Below are 17,270 nucleotides of genomic sequence, written 5' to 3' on the forward strand. Positions count from 1 at the left end.
CTATCCAAAAGTTGCCTACTAGTCTGCATATTAGTGTGTATTAGTGAGTCTAATCGAGTAAATTTGGGTCTAGTGCAAAAAGCTTTGAGAATGCTTTGACTAGGACAATAAATACACAAATGTCACAGTGTAATAAAGATCCAACATAAAATCAATGCATATTATGACCTAGATGTGAGCAAGTAATGCTGTTGTTTATAACATTGATGTTTGCAGCCTACAGGCCTCATGTAAGTAGCAGATAGGTTGCAGAATAGCAATATGTATGAGATCAGTCTTATTGCATCAGTATATGTACGGGCAGAAATGGAACAGATGGGAATCATTTTGAATCACGGGAAGCAGAATCTGTCTCTTCTGGTGTACTACAATTACTTTAAATTAGGCTTTAATAAATCCAAATGAACACGTTTACAAAGTTGTTTAACTACACACAATATTAACCTGGCTTATTTGAGTTTATAGACACAGAAAACTGACAAATGCTTTACTGCATTTGTCCCATTCGAGCAAACCAGATCCATTCACATGGCACTAATGCAGAACAAACGCCTCCGAGAGTTACAATATATATATGTATATACTGTATATCTGTGTAGAAATGTGAAAATATTTCTACAATATTTCAGCACATTGTAACATTGATATTGTTCGATATTAGTCATTTTTAAGATATTATTACCGTTACGATAAATAAAACGGGGCTGATATTTCCATCTTGTTGCCACTTTTCTGGAGGGGAAGAAGAGGAAGTTCATATGGTATTTGTTTGGTCATGAGACAATGATAGTGATGCAGGGCACGATTTGGAAGAGTTTAACTGAAGCAGAAAAGCATGGTGGGGTGGTCGTCTTTTTCAAGGTGTCAAAAGGGTAGTGAAATATACATAGGTGTGAATCAGCCACAACAGCGATATATATACTGAGTATCAATATTAGCCAACATTTTCATATCGGTGTATCTCTTAGAAAAAAAAAAAAGAATTACTTCCTTGACACAGAGATTTTGTATTTTTAATGTATAAATGAAAAAAAAATCCATTATTTAGGATGCAAAACAATGAGTGGTATGAATTTGAATTTCACATTCTGCAGTGTGAAACAAAAATCAAGTTTTTTTTGGTGTTAATTTTTCTACCTTTGGTTCTGAATAGAAAATCCAATTAAAAAAATATTCTACCTCCATGTAATCCAGGGGCTCTCCGTTCTTCAGCCAGCGGTACGAGGGTTTTGGCTTAGCATTGGCTTTGCATTCCCACACTAGGGTGTCGTCGATGGTCTTCTGAACATCCTGAGGCTTCTCCGTCAGCTGAGGTGGAGCTGTGAGGACACAAATCCATTAGTGTGAATGAACACCCCAACACTGCAGAAATGTCTGAGAAATACCTGAAAGCAGCAGTTTTAATAAATCAATGAGGCAACCAAGAGGGCAATCAATCCATTAAGGAAGCATCCAAGGGCACAAGTCAGGAATCCACTTCTAATTAACCTGATGCTGACCTCCTTTTGGAAAATATATAAATAAATCTGATAAATAATAAATAATAAAGTTATTGTGAAGAAAGGTGAATAATCAATGACAAAGAACAAGGAAAGCTTTAGGGTTTGGCTCAGGTTAATCAAAATGTCATTCTTGTGCAGTAAAAAATAAATTAGTTGTTTAACTTAACAGTCAAAATAAAAGATTATTTTAATCTTTTTTTATGTAAAATTACAGATTTGTTGATAAAATGTTTAGTTTAATGACAGTGTTCTTATTGTCACAAAACTATGTATGAGTTTGTTTAGTTTTAGAAACACTTGCTTGTTGTCCTCATGATTTCTAAATGTGTTTAGCTGCATTACAAACATTTGATGCTTTAGAGAAAATAAAAGTAAATGTCCAAACAGTTTCCCTGAAAAACCAATTTTAACACCATAATTTTCAGAGAAAACATTTGACAGAAAAGTTTGATGTAATTTCAACACCTACTGATTGTTCTAAAAGATGAAAATACTGACAAATTACTGCAGATTACTGCACTGCTGTAAGAAAACAAGAAAATGTAAAGTGGTGTTTTAAGACAAGGTTAGTTTAAATGGATAACTCTCAATCTTGGTGGATTACAAGGTAATTTAACCAGGCTGATCTCTTTTTAAAACACTGTTCAACTTTTAACAGTATAGTTTGAGGAAAAAAAAACAAAAAGAGAAAACAAAACTATTTACTGGTACAGGCTGGCTAATGTTTGACTGACAAACCCGTATCCTTCTATTGATCCTCTGATTCTGTCCCAGAATTGATGTCTGTCCCACAAGGTCCAGTCAGCATGACGTTAAAATGAGATTACAGATTTTTATCACCTGCCCACAAGTCAGTCTGTGAGGTTGTGAAATGGGACAAGAGTTATATCTCACAAGGACACACATGGCTTTCACAAACTTACAGCAGAGAAGTCATATGAAGGCATGTTTTTAATGACAACGTCTTAAAACGTTGTCATTCTTTTGACCCAAGAAGAATTTAATCAGTTTTTAAGAATATATTTAGCAAAATTAATTGACAAATTATCATGAAACAGCAGATTGTAAACATCAACTGTTGACACTCATCTTCTCTGTCTTCAAATGCATGTGCCTGTGCCAAATCAGAAAAAAAAACAACTAAAAATATATTACATGCACATTATAACTATATTGTAGAATATTATTTCCACAGCCTGAGCAATTATAGTTGCTCTTTTGTTTGAAGTAAAAGCTATTTTATCATGTTATGAATTTTTGTTTGTTTGTACTATCAAATTGTAAGTTGGCATTTTTAGTAGGACTATCACACCATAAAAATCCCATACAGACCAATGCCTAAATGGCAAAATACAACATATCAAAATGTAAATTTTTTTGTAAAATCATGAGAATTTCACATCATTTTCATGCATTAAAACATAGTCGAGCAATCTATAATAATTAAGACTTAAATTACACTTGAGCCAAACTTAAAAATGACTAACTTTCAGTTAATCATGTATAAATAACTTCTGAACTCTCAGGGAAGACTGAGCAGGAAGCTGCAGCAACCATTACAGTCTCTCTGCTCTTTTTCTGTGAAAAACATCTTATGTGCCAAATTAAAAAGAAATAATGCAAGTATTATTTTTCTTACAGTGGATTCTGTTGTAGGGGTACAATTCTCTGATACCATCTGCATTTTATATGACCAGTTTTGAAAGCTTATCAACATTAAATAACCTACTATTATAAACATGAATATTACATGGATATTATTCTGCTCAAAAACAGGTAGATATAAATAGAAAACTCTTGCATAGATCTACTTTCTCTCTACAAATTTTATCCAGTTTTTCTATACTCCAAAAAATGCATCATCACATGAAAGGTGCAAGTCTTTACAGAAAAGAAAACCTCCAAACTTGCTTGCTTTCCGTAAACAACATCCCCAAGGACCATGTGGTCAGGCATCATCAATGCATAAACTGCAACATAATGGAGAGAGAAACTATAAAAATCCTTCATCTCGGGACATTAAAAGCTTTTCTCGGAATCTAGGCCATAAGTCCGGTGTTGGTGAGAGAAAAATCGCTTTTCCCTGAGAAGAGGTGTAAATCTAAAAGGGCTGGGTCCCCTGTTAGCTGCTGGAACAATAAAAGGGATTGTCAGAAATGAACTGGTGGAAATGGGTTAATTTACAACCACATTCTAGTATTTAATTCAGCTGTAAATGGACACTCATAAAACCTGCAGATTGGAAGAGAACAAATAAAACTTTCTGCAAGCTTCACACCAAAGCTAAATTCTTCTTTGCAAGACTTCTTAACCAAGCGAAGTTTGACAGCAGCTTAAATTAGGTTCTGAACCAAGTGGCAGAAGATTTTTTAGAAATTCTAAAAATGTACCACAGACTTTAGGAATAAGAATGACAGGTTTAAAGCAGAAGATTTCCTCTCTTTTTTTCATATCCAGGGCAGTCAGCATGAAGTTAGGTAAGCTTTAAATCAAAGTCGGGAAACCATTCTGCTGCAGAACTCACCATAGAAAGACAGTTTTCCTTTAACAGAGTTTCTTCCTCTGCTGTTTTCTGCCATGCATTCGTACATCCCTGCATCCTCCTGTTGGAAATAAGGAATCTCTAAAACTCCGCTGGCTTTATTCAAGTCCACCTTCCTGCCAAAAGGGGCCCCGTCAACTCTTTTCCAGCTTATGGTTGGCACTGGGCTGAAGAGATGAGAAAGATATTCACACACGAGCAAAAATGAAAAATAGCAATCTCTAAGGTCTTATTAAAGAACTATATACAGTGGCTGGAAACCAGTTAAAAGGATGAAGCTTGTAACTTTAGCACTGTTTACATATTCTTAAGAGTGCTCTGAAAATCATTTAGATCACCTCAATAATTGTTAAAGCAATGAACAAATAATGACGGGTTTGATGTTTTGGGATGATAAAAAAATAAAATAAAATGAACATACTTTCCAAGTGCAAAACATTCAAGTTTGACGATTGAGCTCTTAGCGACAGGGACAACTTCAGGGAACTGCACTTCAATTTTTGGTTCGTATTCACCCATCACACCTGCAGGAACAAAGAATAACGCTGTGTCACTTCCCCCGCATGTCTCACAGAAATAATTTCAGCTCGAGGCCTGGAAAAGGTTACAAAGGATGTAAAGGAAAATATATATAAATAAAATGGCATAGCTCTGTATGACTCAGTTACATGCAGGTTACCAGTCACTCCATTTTCTTGTAGCTCTTTGAATTGCAATGCCTCGCAAAAAAATTTATACATTTTCACATTCTGTCACTCTTTTGTTATACTCTTATTGGGACTTTATAAAGTAGTGTAAGCATTGTTTAATTAAAGTGAAAATTATGCATGCTTGTTCAAATTTGAAACAAATACATAACTGCGCAAAGTGGCATACACTTATATTTAGCCTACTGTACTTTGAAAAGCTCACAAAGAACTTTTCAAACCATCATCTAGAAATAAAAAGATTATAGCACAACTGCAAAAATACTAAGACACGTTGCCCTAACATGGTAGGTTAGAGAGCATTCATCAGAGAAGCAGTAAAAAGCCCCATAGAGACTTTAGAGGATGTGCAAACATCGTCTACTCAGGTAGGCGAATCTGTCAACATCAAAGTTGGCAGCTGGAAATGTTTAAAGGGTTTGAATACTTGTGCACGACACTGTATCACCACAGCTTTCAAATTAATGTAACTTTAAATGTGTCTTCAAATGTTTGGGGTTTCAAGTTTCATTTTTTCTTTCCCATTAAAAAAAGAGTGAACCTAATCAAACAACTCCCAAACTGAATATATTTGTGAGCCAAGTTAGTCATAAAATGAAACACAGACTTTCTGCCAACAGTTTGCAAAAACAGACATTTTGCCAGACAGTCACTAATTAAAATTTTTACACCTGTGATGTTGAGAATCTGCTGTCTGGAAATGGAAAAAAACTATTAAACTGCGTCCTTTATCCATATAAATTTCAGTAAGCGGAGGGAGGTTCACCGTTACCATCAAGTCGGAGGACCAAAGGTGACGGTGGCCCCTTAACGCTGCTTTTGGTGACCATGTTGGTGACCACACACGTGTAGTTGCCCACATCAGAGGGTTCCACTTTAGCGATGTAAAGGTTGCCTGTCTTCTGGGAGACAAATCGACGCGTGTCCTGGACGACAAAAGATGGGTACTCGTTGAAGATCCACGTGAAGGTGAGTTCTGCAAACGAAGCCAAAGAAGATACACGTATGAATGCGACATGCAGAATGTGATCAGATTTTATGTTTTATAGAATATCTGTACAGATGTGCAGATAGGGTGAGATTCATCTGCAGTCTTATCACATTCATGTGGGATAATGCCCCAGGGGATAAAGCAATTAGTACATCAGACTGAGTACCAGCCTTCCATAATTAAAAACATCATCTATAATTGAAGATCAATTATTCTCATTAGCTGTTATTGGAGGGATTATTTATAATATTGTTAATATAAATCAAATGTATGTTGAAGTGATGAGGCTGAGAGGAAGAATAAAGGATTTTTAAAATTGGCTTTGTGTTTTTTTTAAGTCTCTGGCAGTTATTCTGTTCAGTTCAGGTTGTTTACCTTGAAAGTAATATGGAAAAAATGAGGATTTCGAATTTTGCTTTGGTATTTGGCTGGCATGTGGACTGGAACAGGGAACATGGAACAAAATTAACTGGATAGAGCCACCCACAAACTCCCCCAACTAACTGGCTTACTGTGGTATAAAGTGGCATTTCACAGTGCAGGATAAAGCAAAGTGTAAGTAGGTCTGCTCCTTTTCAGTTTGGAGGTGCATGAACCAGCTAAAATCAAAAAAGGAGGGAGACAAGAGAAGGGATTTATTGCTTAAATGACAATAAAAAACTATGTCAATGAAGGATGTAAATCAAGGAATAACCCAAATGTCTTGCCTTTTGTCTATATGAAACATCTGAGCAGCTGATTGCTGACATTCCAGGCTGGCTATTTTTATTTTATAATTTCATGTTAAACCTTTTTTTTTCTAGCTTTGATTAAACATTTGACAATTTAACATTTAAACAAGATGACATTTATGTTCCCATTGAATGCAATAAGCAGATGTTTTAGACAATTTCCTACTTGAACATACATTACTTACTTACACTGTTGCAGGATTCAGTGAAATTAAATATTTAAGCTAGGAAATGGTTCTCAAAATTTCAGATTATTTAATTAAAATTTTCTTTGCTCTTTATATATGATGTGTTCCTGCCCTTTAGAGCCACAACATCTTCTGCTGGAAGGCTTTCCCAAAGCTATGGGAATGTATTATAGGAATTTTTGAGAAATAAATCTATGAGACTTGAAGCTCAAGTTGGAGTAGAAGACCTGGCTCTAATCCATCCCAAGGGTGTTGTTGTGCAGGACAGTAAAGTTTCTTTATGGACTTTGTGTTTGTTCACTGGTGCACAATCAGGCTGGAACATGAGGGGCCCATCCCACCAGCTGGGAGCATAAAAGTGTCCTGACTGTCTCGGGATGCTGAAGCATTAAACTTAAATGAAATTTGGGGGCCAAGCCCAGCAGATAAAAAGTAGGACCACACCAAAATTCCCCCTGCACCAAGCCTTATACTTGACAAAATTTAGAGAAGCAATTCCTGCTCTAACTGCAACTGTCAACCTGAGAACCTTGAATTACAGGAATCTACAGAGAGACATGACTCATCTTTCCAAAGAATACATCTCTACTGCTGTAAAGTCTACCAGCGGCCGTTTTACCCCACTAAGTCTGATGGTCTGCATTGCACGTGATAAAGTAAGGACTGGGATGAAGGTGCATGGCCATTAAAAACCCATTCAATGTTGCTCTCTACAAATTGTTCCACAGCCAACCTGACGGCCACACAAAGTTTAGAGTCTGCAGAAAGTTGGCAGCTTCTGTGCTACAACATCTAAAAACCTACAACTATCACTTCATGTCTGGGTTGCTGTTGTTCCCAATTGTTTCCACTATTATGGCATCTTATCAAGGTTCCTAAGAAGGAACTGTTCTTTCACAAATGTTTGTAAAAATCTTTTTTTTTTTACACCTACAGACATGGAAGAGGTTGAAACATTCAGAGTTTTGGACAGGTTGAGTGAGTGCTGGGAGTATATAATAAAAACCAAACCAAAAACCAAAGTACTTTACATCGATGTAAAAATGTTAATATGGTCAAAACCTGTAAATGCATGACACACTTCAGATTTTGATTTGTTTTGAACTGTACCTTGTTAATCTTTAATCTTCCACGTATCAATTATTCAAAAAGTTATATTGCTATAAATTAAATTAAATTTCAATTGAATATACCGTAGTTTAATGGTGGAACATTCCCAAAATGCGAAAATGTTTTACCACTTTTGAGAAGGAATGCATCTAATTGTAAGTTAATAAGAGAAACCTTGCTGTGAATCTTATAACTACACCATAAAAGACAGAATAATGCCCTGTGAAACCATTATATTACAGTTTGTGTCACTCGATTTCGTACCACCTCTCATTATCTGATGTAACAAGTTTCTGGGAAAGGACCCCGGTACTACCAGCCAAATGGAATGCAGTAATAAAAGCTTTTGCACTAACAGTGGCATTACAAGGCTGAATATTGGTGTTTTGACATATTGACACAAGGATAAATTGCTCTGGACCACACTGCATCCCTGTCCCAAAAGCAATCTAGGCTGTTGGTAAAACTTGTCTAAGTGATGACTCTGCAGTATAGCACAGAGAATAAAATAAGTGAGATGTGAGGTGTACACTTATTCACCTCTGCTGTTTTATGGCAAGCGGGACGCCTGGGCTTTGCTGTATTATTTGTATTATTGCAGCCTAGCAAGTGTAATGGAATGCTGATAACTGTATGTTTCCATCATTTTTATTTTAATAATCCCACCTGTTTGATGCATGAACAGTTTCCCTTTTAGCCTGTTTTCATATAATCTTTTGAACAGTTGCATCCTGCTACATCTCCATGAGCTCCTTAAGTCGGTGCATTGACATGCTCGTCTGTCGTGTCTTTGACAATGTAGCATTTTTCAAACCTTACAACATATTCTTAAAGTTTTGCTGTCTATGCTCAGACTTTTTGTGCTTTTAAACACAGGTTGCTGTCCTTTTAGCTGTCAAATGTGGGAAAGTGAAAGCTTTTCTAATCGATCCAATTACAGTAGTACATCAAGCATACTTTTCACCTCTGTGTGGTTTTTTTTACTGTCACATGGATTGACAATAATGCCCAGCGACAAATGTTCAAACTCTGTGTTCCAGAATCACTTTGAATTTTATATTTGTCTTCATCTGATGCCATACCTTTTGTGAGTTGTCAACTAACTCTTTCTTCTGGGATCCTAAAGTCATGCTTTCCCCGCTGTAAATCAATGGTGCGTGTTCTAGCATTTTAATGTGATGGCGAATGACCGTCAGTTTGATAAATTACAGTTTTCAGACCCTTTCGTGACAGTTTGTAGGTCTCTATCGTGGGTAAACTCATGCTCAGTCTGTTTATGCAGTCAAAAGGAGAATCACAACAACAACATGCAACAGTATTTGTCATGGTCCTGACATAAATACAACAATAAACACCCTGACTGAACAACTGAACTCAAACTTTAGAAAAAGAATGCAAAGGGAGAACATTGGATGGACCAGGTTTTGACAGAGTGTTCCTCTAGTTCCCAAATATGTTGTATACCTCAGACTTCATGTTTGTTTATCTGTCTCCAGCGAACATTTCAGGCAAGAGGCAAGGTACACCCTGGACAGGTCGGCAGTTTGTCGCAGGGCAACACAGAGACAAACACTACAACAACCACGCACACACACTCACACCTAGGGAAAATCTAGAGAGACCAATTTACCTGACAGTCATGTGTTTGGACTGTGGGAGGAAACCGGAGTACCCAGAAAGAACCCACGCATGCACAGGGAGAACATGCAAACTCCATGCAGAAAGACCCCAGGCCAGGAATCAAACCCAGGACCTTCTTGCTGCAAGGCAACAGTGCTACCAACTGTGCCACTGTGCAGCCCCATGTTTGTTTAGACGAATGCAAATATTTCAGAATAATATTTTCATGTTTTGCCATTATTTTAACAAACTGTGATTCAGCCCCTATCATTTCCCAACAAACCGCATTACCTTGAGCCAACTGTCCACAGGTGGAGAAGTTGGTGCCGTTTTCACCTCTTGATTACACAATTCTCTGCTCTGATTGACTCACACACTCTGTTAGTAATTTTAACAATCACTTTTTCACAGTGGGGTAGCACTTAATGTTCTCACATTATACTTTACGCGGCCAGAGTATGCAAAGAGAGGGATTTTTTTGTTCTTTGAAAAATGTGCAAGATCATCTTTTGGAGCTCCTTTCTGTACTGTTCAGCTCACTGGAACTGAGAATGACTGATTTTGTGTCTACTGAAACATTTCTTTGTCGAGCCGGGCTTTTGATTTGTCTCATTATCCTGCCGACAACTTATTTTCTGTTTGTGTGGTGAAGGAAATGAATAGTATTTAAAATCTGTTTTTATTTGAAAGAGTTTAAGATGCCATACGCTCAGGAAAGATGAGTTCTAAACAATTTCTATGACATTAATTGATATACCCTAGGAGTGAACAACATAAGAAAATCCTAAAATGCAATACAAATGTGATGACACTTTTAGTTGAGATATATATATATATATATTATTAAGGATAGAGGAGAAATAATGCTACGTACTCTACAAGTAAATTCATATTTACTTGAAAAATAAATAATACATTTTTATTTATTTGTAGAGTACAAATACATTTTTATTTATTTCAATTTTTTATTACTTATTGCCAATATACTAAATATTCTGCTGCTTGGAATTACTACTAGTTCTAAAATAGTATGTTTTATTAAGTAGACATATCTTCATCAGCTTGAATATTCCGATGACTTGTATAACTCCAAATAAAGTAAGACAAAACTTGACTTTAACAAACTATATTCTGAAAGGGTAAATGATTAGAATACATAAAACTGTAATGCGACAGAAAGTTGTCATGATACAGTTTTTTTTTTCATTCGCATGCATTGAGATACTTTCCAATGAAGTAAATGATTCTAAATTAACACATATTTGCTATTTTTATATTATCTGTCAATAATAAACAGCGATGCTAACTACTCCGTTGTGTTTTCCAGAAATAAATGTCAAGTAAATTTGTATTAAAGGGTGTGAATTTTGTATTTCAGGGTGCTTTATATCTACTGCAAGATACTCTGTGGAACCGCATCTTTCAAATGTGCAGGTTGTGAAAAATCAAATTAAACAAATGATCGGATACTAATTGGTTTCTTAAAGATTCATGTAGAGTAAAGGAAACAAGACACGGAAAGTAAAACGCACAATTGGCTTCATTTGATTGACTTCAAAGCCCTGTTTGAATGGGTGGTAATCAAATAATGCATTTGTGAATGACAGTGAGTTGCAGATTTTCATTGTGGCTCCATTTACTCTTAGTATAATGAACCGACAGCATCAATTTCCCATTAATGATCCGAGAGGAGGGAAGAGAAATGCAACATGACAGGCCAAGGATGAGCGGAGTCTAAGAGTGGGTTTATGTGCAATATATGCACAGGTTGTGCCACAGTGTATCCCGGCAGGTCTGCTCCATGGAAAGTGACAGCTATTAACTATGACTTCCAATCTGTATTCATAACAAACAAGTTCACTCTATGAAATGGCTCAAGTCACGCACCGGATAAAAATCCCTGCGAGCTGTATGTGCTTCTATCAGCAAGCATACAGCTTATGTTTAGGAGGGTGGGGGTAGATGCACTGGAAGCACAAAACAAGTGATTTCAACCTTGAGTAAATCTGAAAAGCACATTTCCATTAGCAGAAGGAGGTCAGATGCATTAGGTCCTGGCCCTGCCACCGACATTCAGAGCTTCTCAAAGCACAGAGTGATAAGCCATAAAGTAAATATGGGGTAGCCCAGTAAAAGGATTCAGTCAGCGCTTCTTTTGAACGCACAACAATGTCTTGGCAGTGCAGAAGTGTAGCTTTGAAATGCTTTGCAGTTTTAAAATATCCTAACACCACCAATCTGCTTCCTACAGAGGGGCTGTGGATTTTGAGGCATCGTTAAAGTGAAATAATGGCTTCCTGAACGGGGTGTTGGAAACCCTTAAAAGAGAGATAGAGGATCTTGTCAAGGACTGCATTGGGCTGATGTTGAATTATGTCCTGTCACCCTGTATGAGAACATGACTCTCACTTTTTTTTCAGGGCAGAGAGTCTATTTAAATACAAGTCAGACTTCTCTCTGTAGATGTGAAGCTGCATTTCCCCTAGCGCGGTAAGAATACAGAAAAAAGCGAGAAAAGCTGAAAATGTTTAGTGAGGATTATTGGGCTCAAAATAAATATGTACCTACTTTCTGTTGGCAGTGTCTCGCTTGTGGTGCGCCAGCATCAAGATTGTTTCTAGTGTTACAAGCTCCAATTAACAAGCTAACTAATTTGAAAACTTTAGTAAATGATGTCAGGGGTCAATTACAGTCTGCAGCAGGAACACACACAATGCATCCTGTATTAAGTTGTGTTTTCACAACTGCTGAGCATACTGTACAGCTTATTTAGCTTTGATATGTGTTAGCTTAAGTTCAGCAGTCTTCAGAAATATGATAAACTGAAACAGATCAACAAACATCTGGCTTCAGCTCTCAGAGTGGCTGCCACTTGAGGAAGTCAGCTTAAGTCTTTTCCTTCTGCATGGAGCAAACACAAAAACATCTTCAAAAAGTCTTCCTTCCACAGCTGTGAAGTCCAAAGTCTTTCTGCATTTAAGAGCTGGTGATCTTTGGTGGTTGAAATATCATCCACAGGCCTAGCATCTAGCCTGGATCTACCAATGTTATGTGTTCAGGGGGCCTTCACTGAAAGGGGCTAATTACAATGGCTGAAAAAATAAATTGAGTGTATTATTGCACAAATCAGAATCTAATAGCTTTTGCAGACTGCTTTTTAAAAATAAATATGTCTTGCAATAGAGCTGTACTGAACACTGAATTACTGTCTAGTGATCAATCACAGTGCGTTATCTTGATTAGATGATGTCCAGCAGGGGTGCACTGAATCAGCAAGTGAAAATTATGAGCACTGACTCCAGATCAGCTTTACTTTCAGTCAATTAGCAAGGGCCACAACCAAAATGTCAGTTTGATTCATTTAGTGCCAGCTTTGATGTATCGCTGGGAAGTTGAAAGGCAGCTCACTGTAAAAAAATCAAATGCACAGAAAATTTCTTAGATAACAAACTGCATAAATGCATTAGTGATAAAGTAGCCTCACATTTTATCAGAGGATAGGACAGTAATTTGGATCAGTGAGATCCTAAAGATATTTTCAATCACCTCCCAGCCAGGGGAAGGAAATGAGCAGAAACTATCTACTACATGGTGGACTGCACACTCAACTTTATTTTCTGTTGCTACTCTTCCATTAGCATTACAGCTGCATCTTTGCAGTATGATTGCATGATGTCATCAAAAATGTTCTTTTTGTCCTAAAGGTTTCAAGCATACTGTCACACGCCTGTCATGGTGGTGGAGCGACTATGGACGTTCGACCCAATTGATTGCAAAAACAATCCTCAGATTGGCATCAATGAAGGCTTCTTTAGTTTCAGTGCAACGGTGTAACCAAACCACAACAACATGAACAATGAATGACAGACTGCTTAAAGTTAAATAATGAAATTTGAAGAAAGCATTTCAAGGAACAAACAACAGTAAAATGGTTTACATTAAATGAAGACCTAACAAAACAACACGTTATTTACAAACCAAGATGGACAGAACCTATATTATTTAATCTCAATAAATACTCAAAACCTAACATAGAAAACACCACAATGTGAAAAATCCCCATTTTATCTACTTCCTGGTAAGGTGCAGTTCCAGAACTAATAAAGTGTGCTCACGTTTCCGGGGAATGTTTTGCCTGTACACACCTGCTGGGAGAGGGAAATGGCGGAGGTAAGTAGTCACAAGAACCAAACTGTCAATTTTTACTTCATTAAATGTTTTGAGTTTATGTTATCATAGTTTAAACAACCATTTAATTCAATACTGAAAATAAAAAGAAGTAAAAATTAAAGAAAAAAAAAAACTATTGGAAATCCAGATGCTGTTATTTTTTTAACTTTGCTCCACAATTGTGTTCTTCTGAACAGAAAACTTGCATGTCTAAAATATAAATGTAACAATGACTCATTTTACAAATCCAAATATCTATAAACCTATTTGACTAAATTCGAACTCTGATTACAGGGAAAATAACAGGATTTCTTACTACTAAGTAAATTCAAATGTTTTATTTTTCATGTTTTCAATACAAATAAACTTAGGAAAAGGAAATAAAACTCTTTAACTCTTAGGCTCCAAAAGGATTTGGTTCTTGTCAATTTCTAAAATTATTTCAATATGGCCTTATGTGTACAAGAACAGATTGCAAACAGATTACATCATGCTAGTATTTACTAAAGAAAGATGAAAACCTAAATTGATGGGTTTGCAAGAAGAAAAAAGTATATTTTAAAAACAATGCACAGAATATAGAAATCTAAAGACAATTGATTTCCATGCTAATCATATCTGTACATTTTACAGGACATGTGAAGAAAATTAAAATTTAGTCTCTGAGTTTCAGAGCCAAGAGGCCCCTGAGGTTTGTTGCTCTCGATTTTGTTAAACTCGCTTCACCTAGAATATTTATTTCCACTGCTTCCAGACATGGAAAATATTTAATATACAACTGAGTTATTTGCAGCACACTAATAAAATGGCTATTAGCAGTAATTTGGATTATCACCTTAAACTTTTTATAACCAGTTAAAACTGAAGTGTTTCAGATTCAGAGCCTGATTTCACTTGTCTCAAAATGACCATCAAATGTCTTACATAAACTCATTTCAAGTTAATTTTCTCTCATTTCTGATTATTTAGAAGCATTTTTCTGTACATAATAACTCTACTGTTTACACTTACAATAGAACTGAAAATTAGGACTGAAGGAGGATAAATGAGTGATGGTGTGTGGGTGTGTTTAGACATATGTCTGAAAGATGATGGTATGCTTGCAATTTTACAATTATGATAAAAAACAGGGGTCATTCATCTTACTGCATATCTTTAGATTCTGAATGCGTTACTCAGAAGGAATGATTTCCAGTGACAGCTAGTTCAGTTAAACATATTAAATAGATGTTTCCAAGTAAAAAGGGGTTTGATCTTAGAACAGTCGTTCCACCAATAGAAGGATGAATGAAAGCTGATTTTGGCTGCTTTTTTGTAGAGTAGCAGGGACACAAGGACACAGACACAAGACAAAGAATAAATATAAGGCTTTAAGTAGAATTTATCTTATTTATTATATTCTAGCTTGCTATTTACACATCAACAAATATGCAAAATATTGTCTGCAGGAAATATTTGAGTTATGTTATGGCTCACCTTTCACAGATTAAAAAAAATTAAAGTGCTTGACAATGTAGTAATGCACAATATCAAAAATAATCTGCAGCTGAGGGGAATTTCATTCTCAAAAACTCAATTATAATTGCTGTTGTCTTTGTACCTGCAGCATGTTCTTCTTTTTGCAAACTACAGGAGCGCTGAAAGCTGAGATATGTGCAGCACATCAACTATTGCAGCAAATGTATCGCATGCAGTCAATTAAAAACCACCAGCACGTTATCATTTACCGTAGATGATTACTAATTCATTGGGTTCAATATATTAATACGAACAGTTATATTTTATTTCAAGCTGATAGTGAGCAGCTGTCAAAAAGCAAGCAACATTTTCAATGAACACTCAGTCAAACATCTACATTTTGGATGTTGGGCATCACTGGACCGTGCAGCCTAAACTCATCGCAGAATTCATTACATGTGGAAACATCTAAAGAAAAACTCTTCATTTTTGATTCAAATATGACTCGTAGGTGACTTCTGAAACATCAACCCAATTCCAAATAAATACATTATACTTGTTTACTATATGTCTATTCCCTTACATGTAATCCATCCAAGTAAAAGTCAGCCAAGGTTGACTAATTCTATTTCCACCAGAGAATAAAAAATACCCTCTCTGAAAGGCTATCTAAAGAGCACACTGTCTTTTGTCACAGCACTCAGAGAAAGGAAGCAATTTCCTCCTGCAATTTGTAAAAATTGCCTCGAGTACAGACAACACACTCGGAGACACAAGACACTTTTCATATGTGATATTATCCTAAACAAATCTGCTTTCTTACAAAGGATAAATAATCTGTTAGATTTAATTTGGTGCTTTCCAATCTGTCAAAACAGGACACTTTTAAATATTATTTTTTATGACACTGCTGTCACACTGAACCCTAGCACTCCTGGTTCTGCAGCTGTTTGCTGACTGGAGCGTAGGCATGAGAGTACCTTGCAGCAAGGGTCGTCCGAAAAACATTCAAACTGCCAAATCCAAGCATATGGCTCATTGCTTCAGCTTTTTATATTCTAACACAAGGTAAGATGTCTCATTATAACACAAACAGAAAAAAGCGCTGGAAAAGTGGGACTCCTATTAAGCTTCCAAGTGGTTATGTGATTAAGGACTCATTTTTCCCTCAGGGGGGGAACAGCAGGGTTCACCGCAGTGAAACGTGGAATGGGACATTTAAATTCATCCATAATATCAATATCAAATATTTTCCACTGCCGATATTAAAATATAAAACATTTTGTCATCTCGTAACCAAACACCCCAATAAACACGTTTCATATGTTTTCAAATTAGATTGACAGTTTGACACGTTTTGGTCTGTTTAAAGCGGTTCTGGAGCCCCCGTCTCTCTGTGGGGGGAGGCGTAGATCAAACTGCATCGAGGCTGTCAAAATTAGATTTGCACATCTTCAAAAGAAGAAAGGAGTGCTAGAAACATTGATGTTACATTCAGTGCTGACTTTGACAAGAGAGTGTTTTATAGATTTGCATTAAAAAAAAGGAACCGAAAAGCGCATCAGAAGCATTTTGCAAACAACAGACCGATGCGTTTTTGCTTACCTTGCAGGGGCATTTGTTCCCCACATTTTCTCAACATTAAGACCAACAAACAGAACTCTAGAGAATGAGAAAATGTCAAACGGGGGAGATACAACACTATCCGCAGCAGATGAAACAATCCGGCAGCTTCTGTAAGAGCGCCTTTATGCACCGATTAACCGCTTGGTTCTGGGGAAAATTAAAACCTGTTTCACTGATGCTGACAAGCATTGGTCATAGGAAGCACAGTAGCAGGATTTCTGCCCTCCCAGCTTCAAAGACACAGAAGTGGAAGAAATGATGAGCTTGTCCGCATTCATGCTGAATAATCATCAAAGATACATTTCCAGGAGAATGCATACTGACGTGCTTCAGACTGTAGAAGGAAAAGTTATCTATTTGTGGTGGAGTTGAAAATAATTTTTAACCATAGTCACAAAACTTCAAACGATACCAACCTACTGCAGCCTCTACACTAATTGGCACACCTTACATAGATATATAAAAAGCCTTGCAGTAAATTCCTCTTATTTCACAGCAGTATAATTTAAGACAAAAACAAAGAAGATGTAAAAGAAAAAGAAGAGTAACCTTTATTTTAATTACATTTGCCAAGTGGGAAAAATTATTGGTATCAAAATTGTTGTTATTTGTATGAACAAACTAA

At 36.4% G+C, this 17,270-nt stretch overlaps 1 protein-coding gene across 3 annotated transcripts in view; it reads right to left on the reverse strand.

Moving 5' to 3' along the window:
- Positions 1-17,270, reverse strand: part of cntn3a.1 (contactin 3a, tandem duplicate 1) — a 129,861-nt gene that overhangs the window by 35,613 nt on the left and 76,978 nt on the right. For all 3 annotated transcript variants that reach the window (XM_028016988.1, XM_028016993.1, XM_028016979.1), the window contains exons 6-9: positions 5,524-5,727; positions 4,466-4,568; positions 4,027-4,211; positions 1,180-1,319 (exon numbers count right to left, since the gene is read on the reverse strand). In XM_028016988.1, coding sequence (XP_027872789.1) covers positions 1,180-1,319; positions 4,027-4,211; positions 4,466-4,568; positions 5,524-5,727 — 632 coding nt within the window. The remainder of the gene's footprint in view (positions 1-1,179; positions 1,320-4,026; positions 4,212-4,465; positions 4,569-5,523; positions 5,728-17,270) is intronic.

This window comes from Xiphophorus couchianus, chromosome 1 (genome assembly GCF_001444195.1).
Source record: "Xiphophorus couchianus chromosome 1, X_couchianus-1.0, whole genome shotgun sequence".
Lineage (NCBI taxonomy): Eukaryota > Metazoa > Chordata > Actinopteri > Cyprinodontiformes > Poeciliidae > Xiphophorus > Xiphophorus couchianus.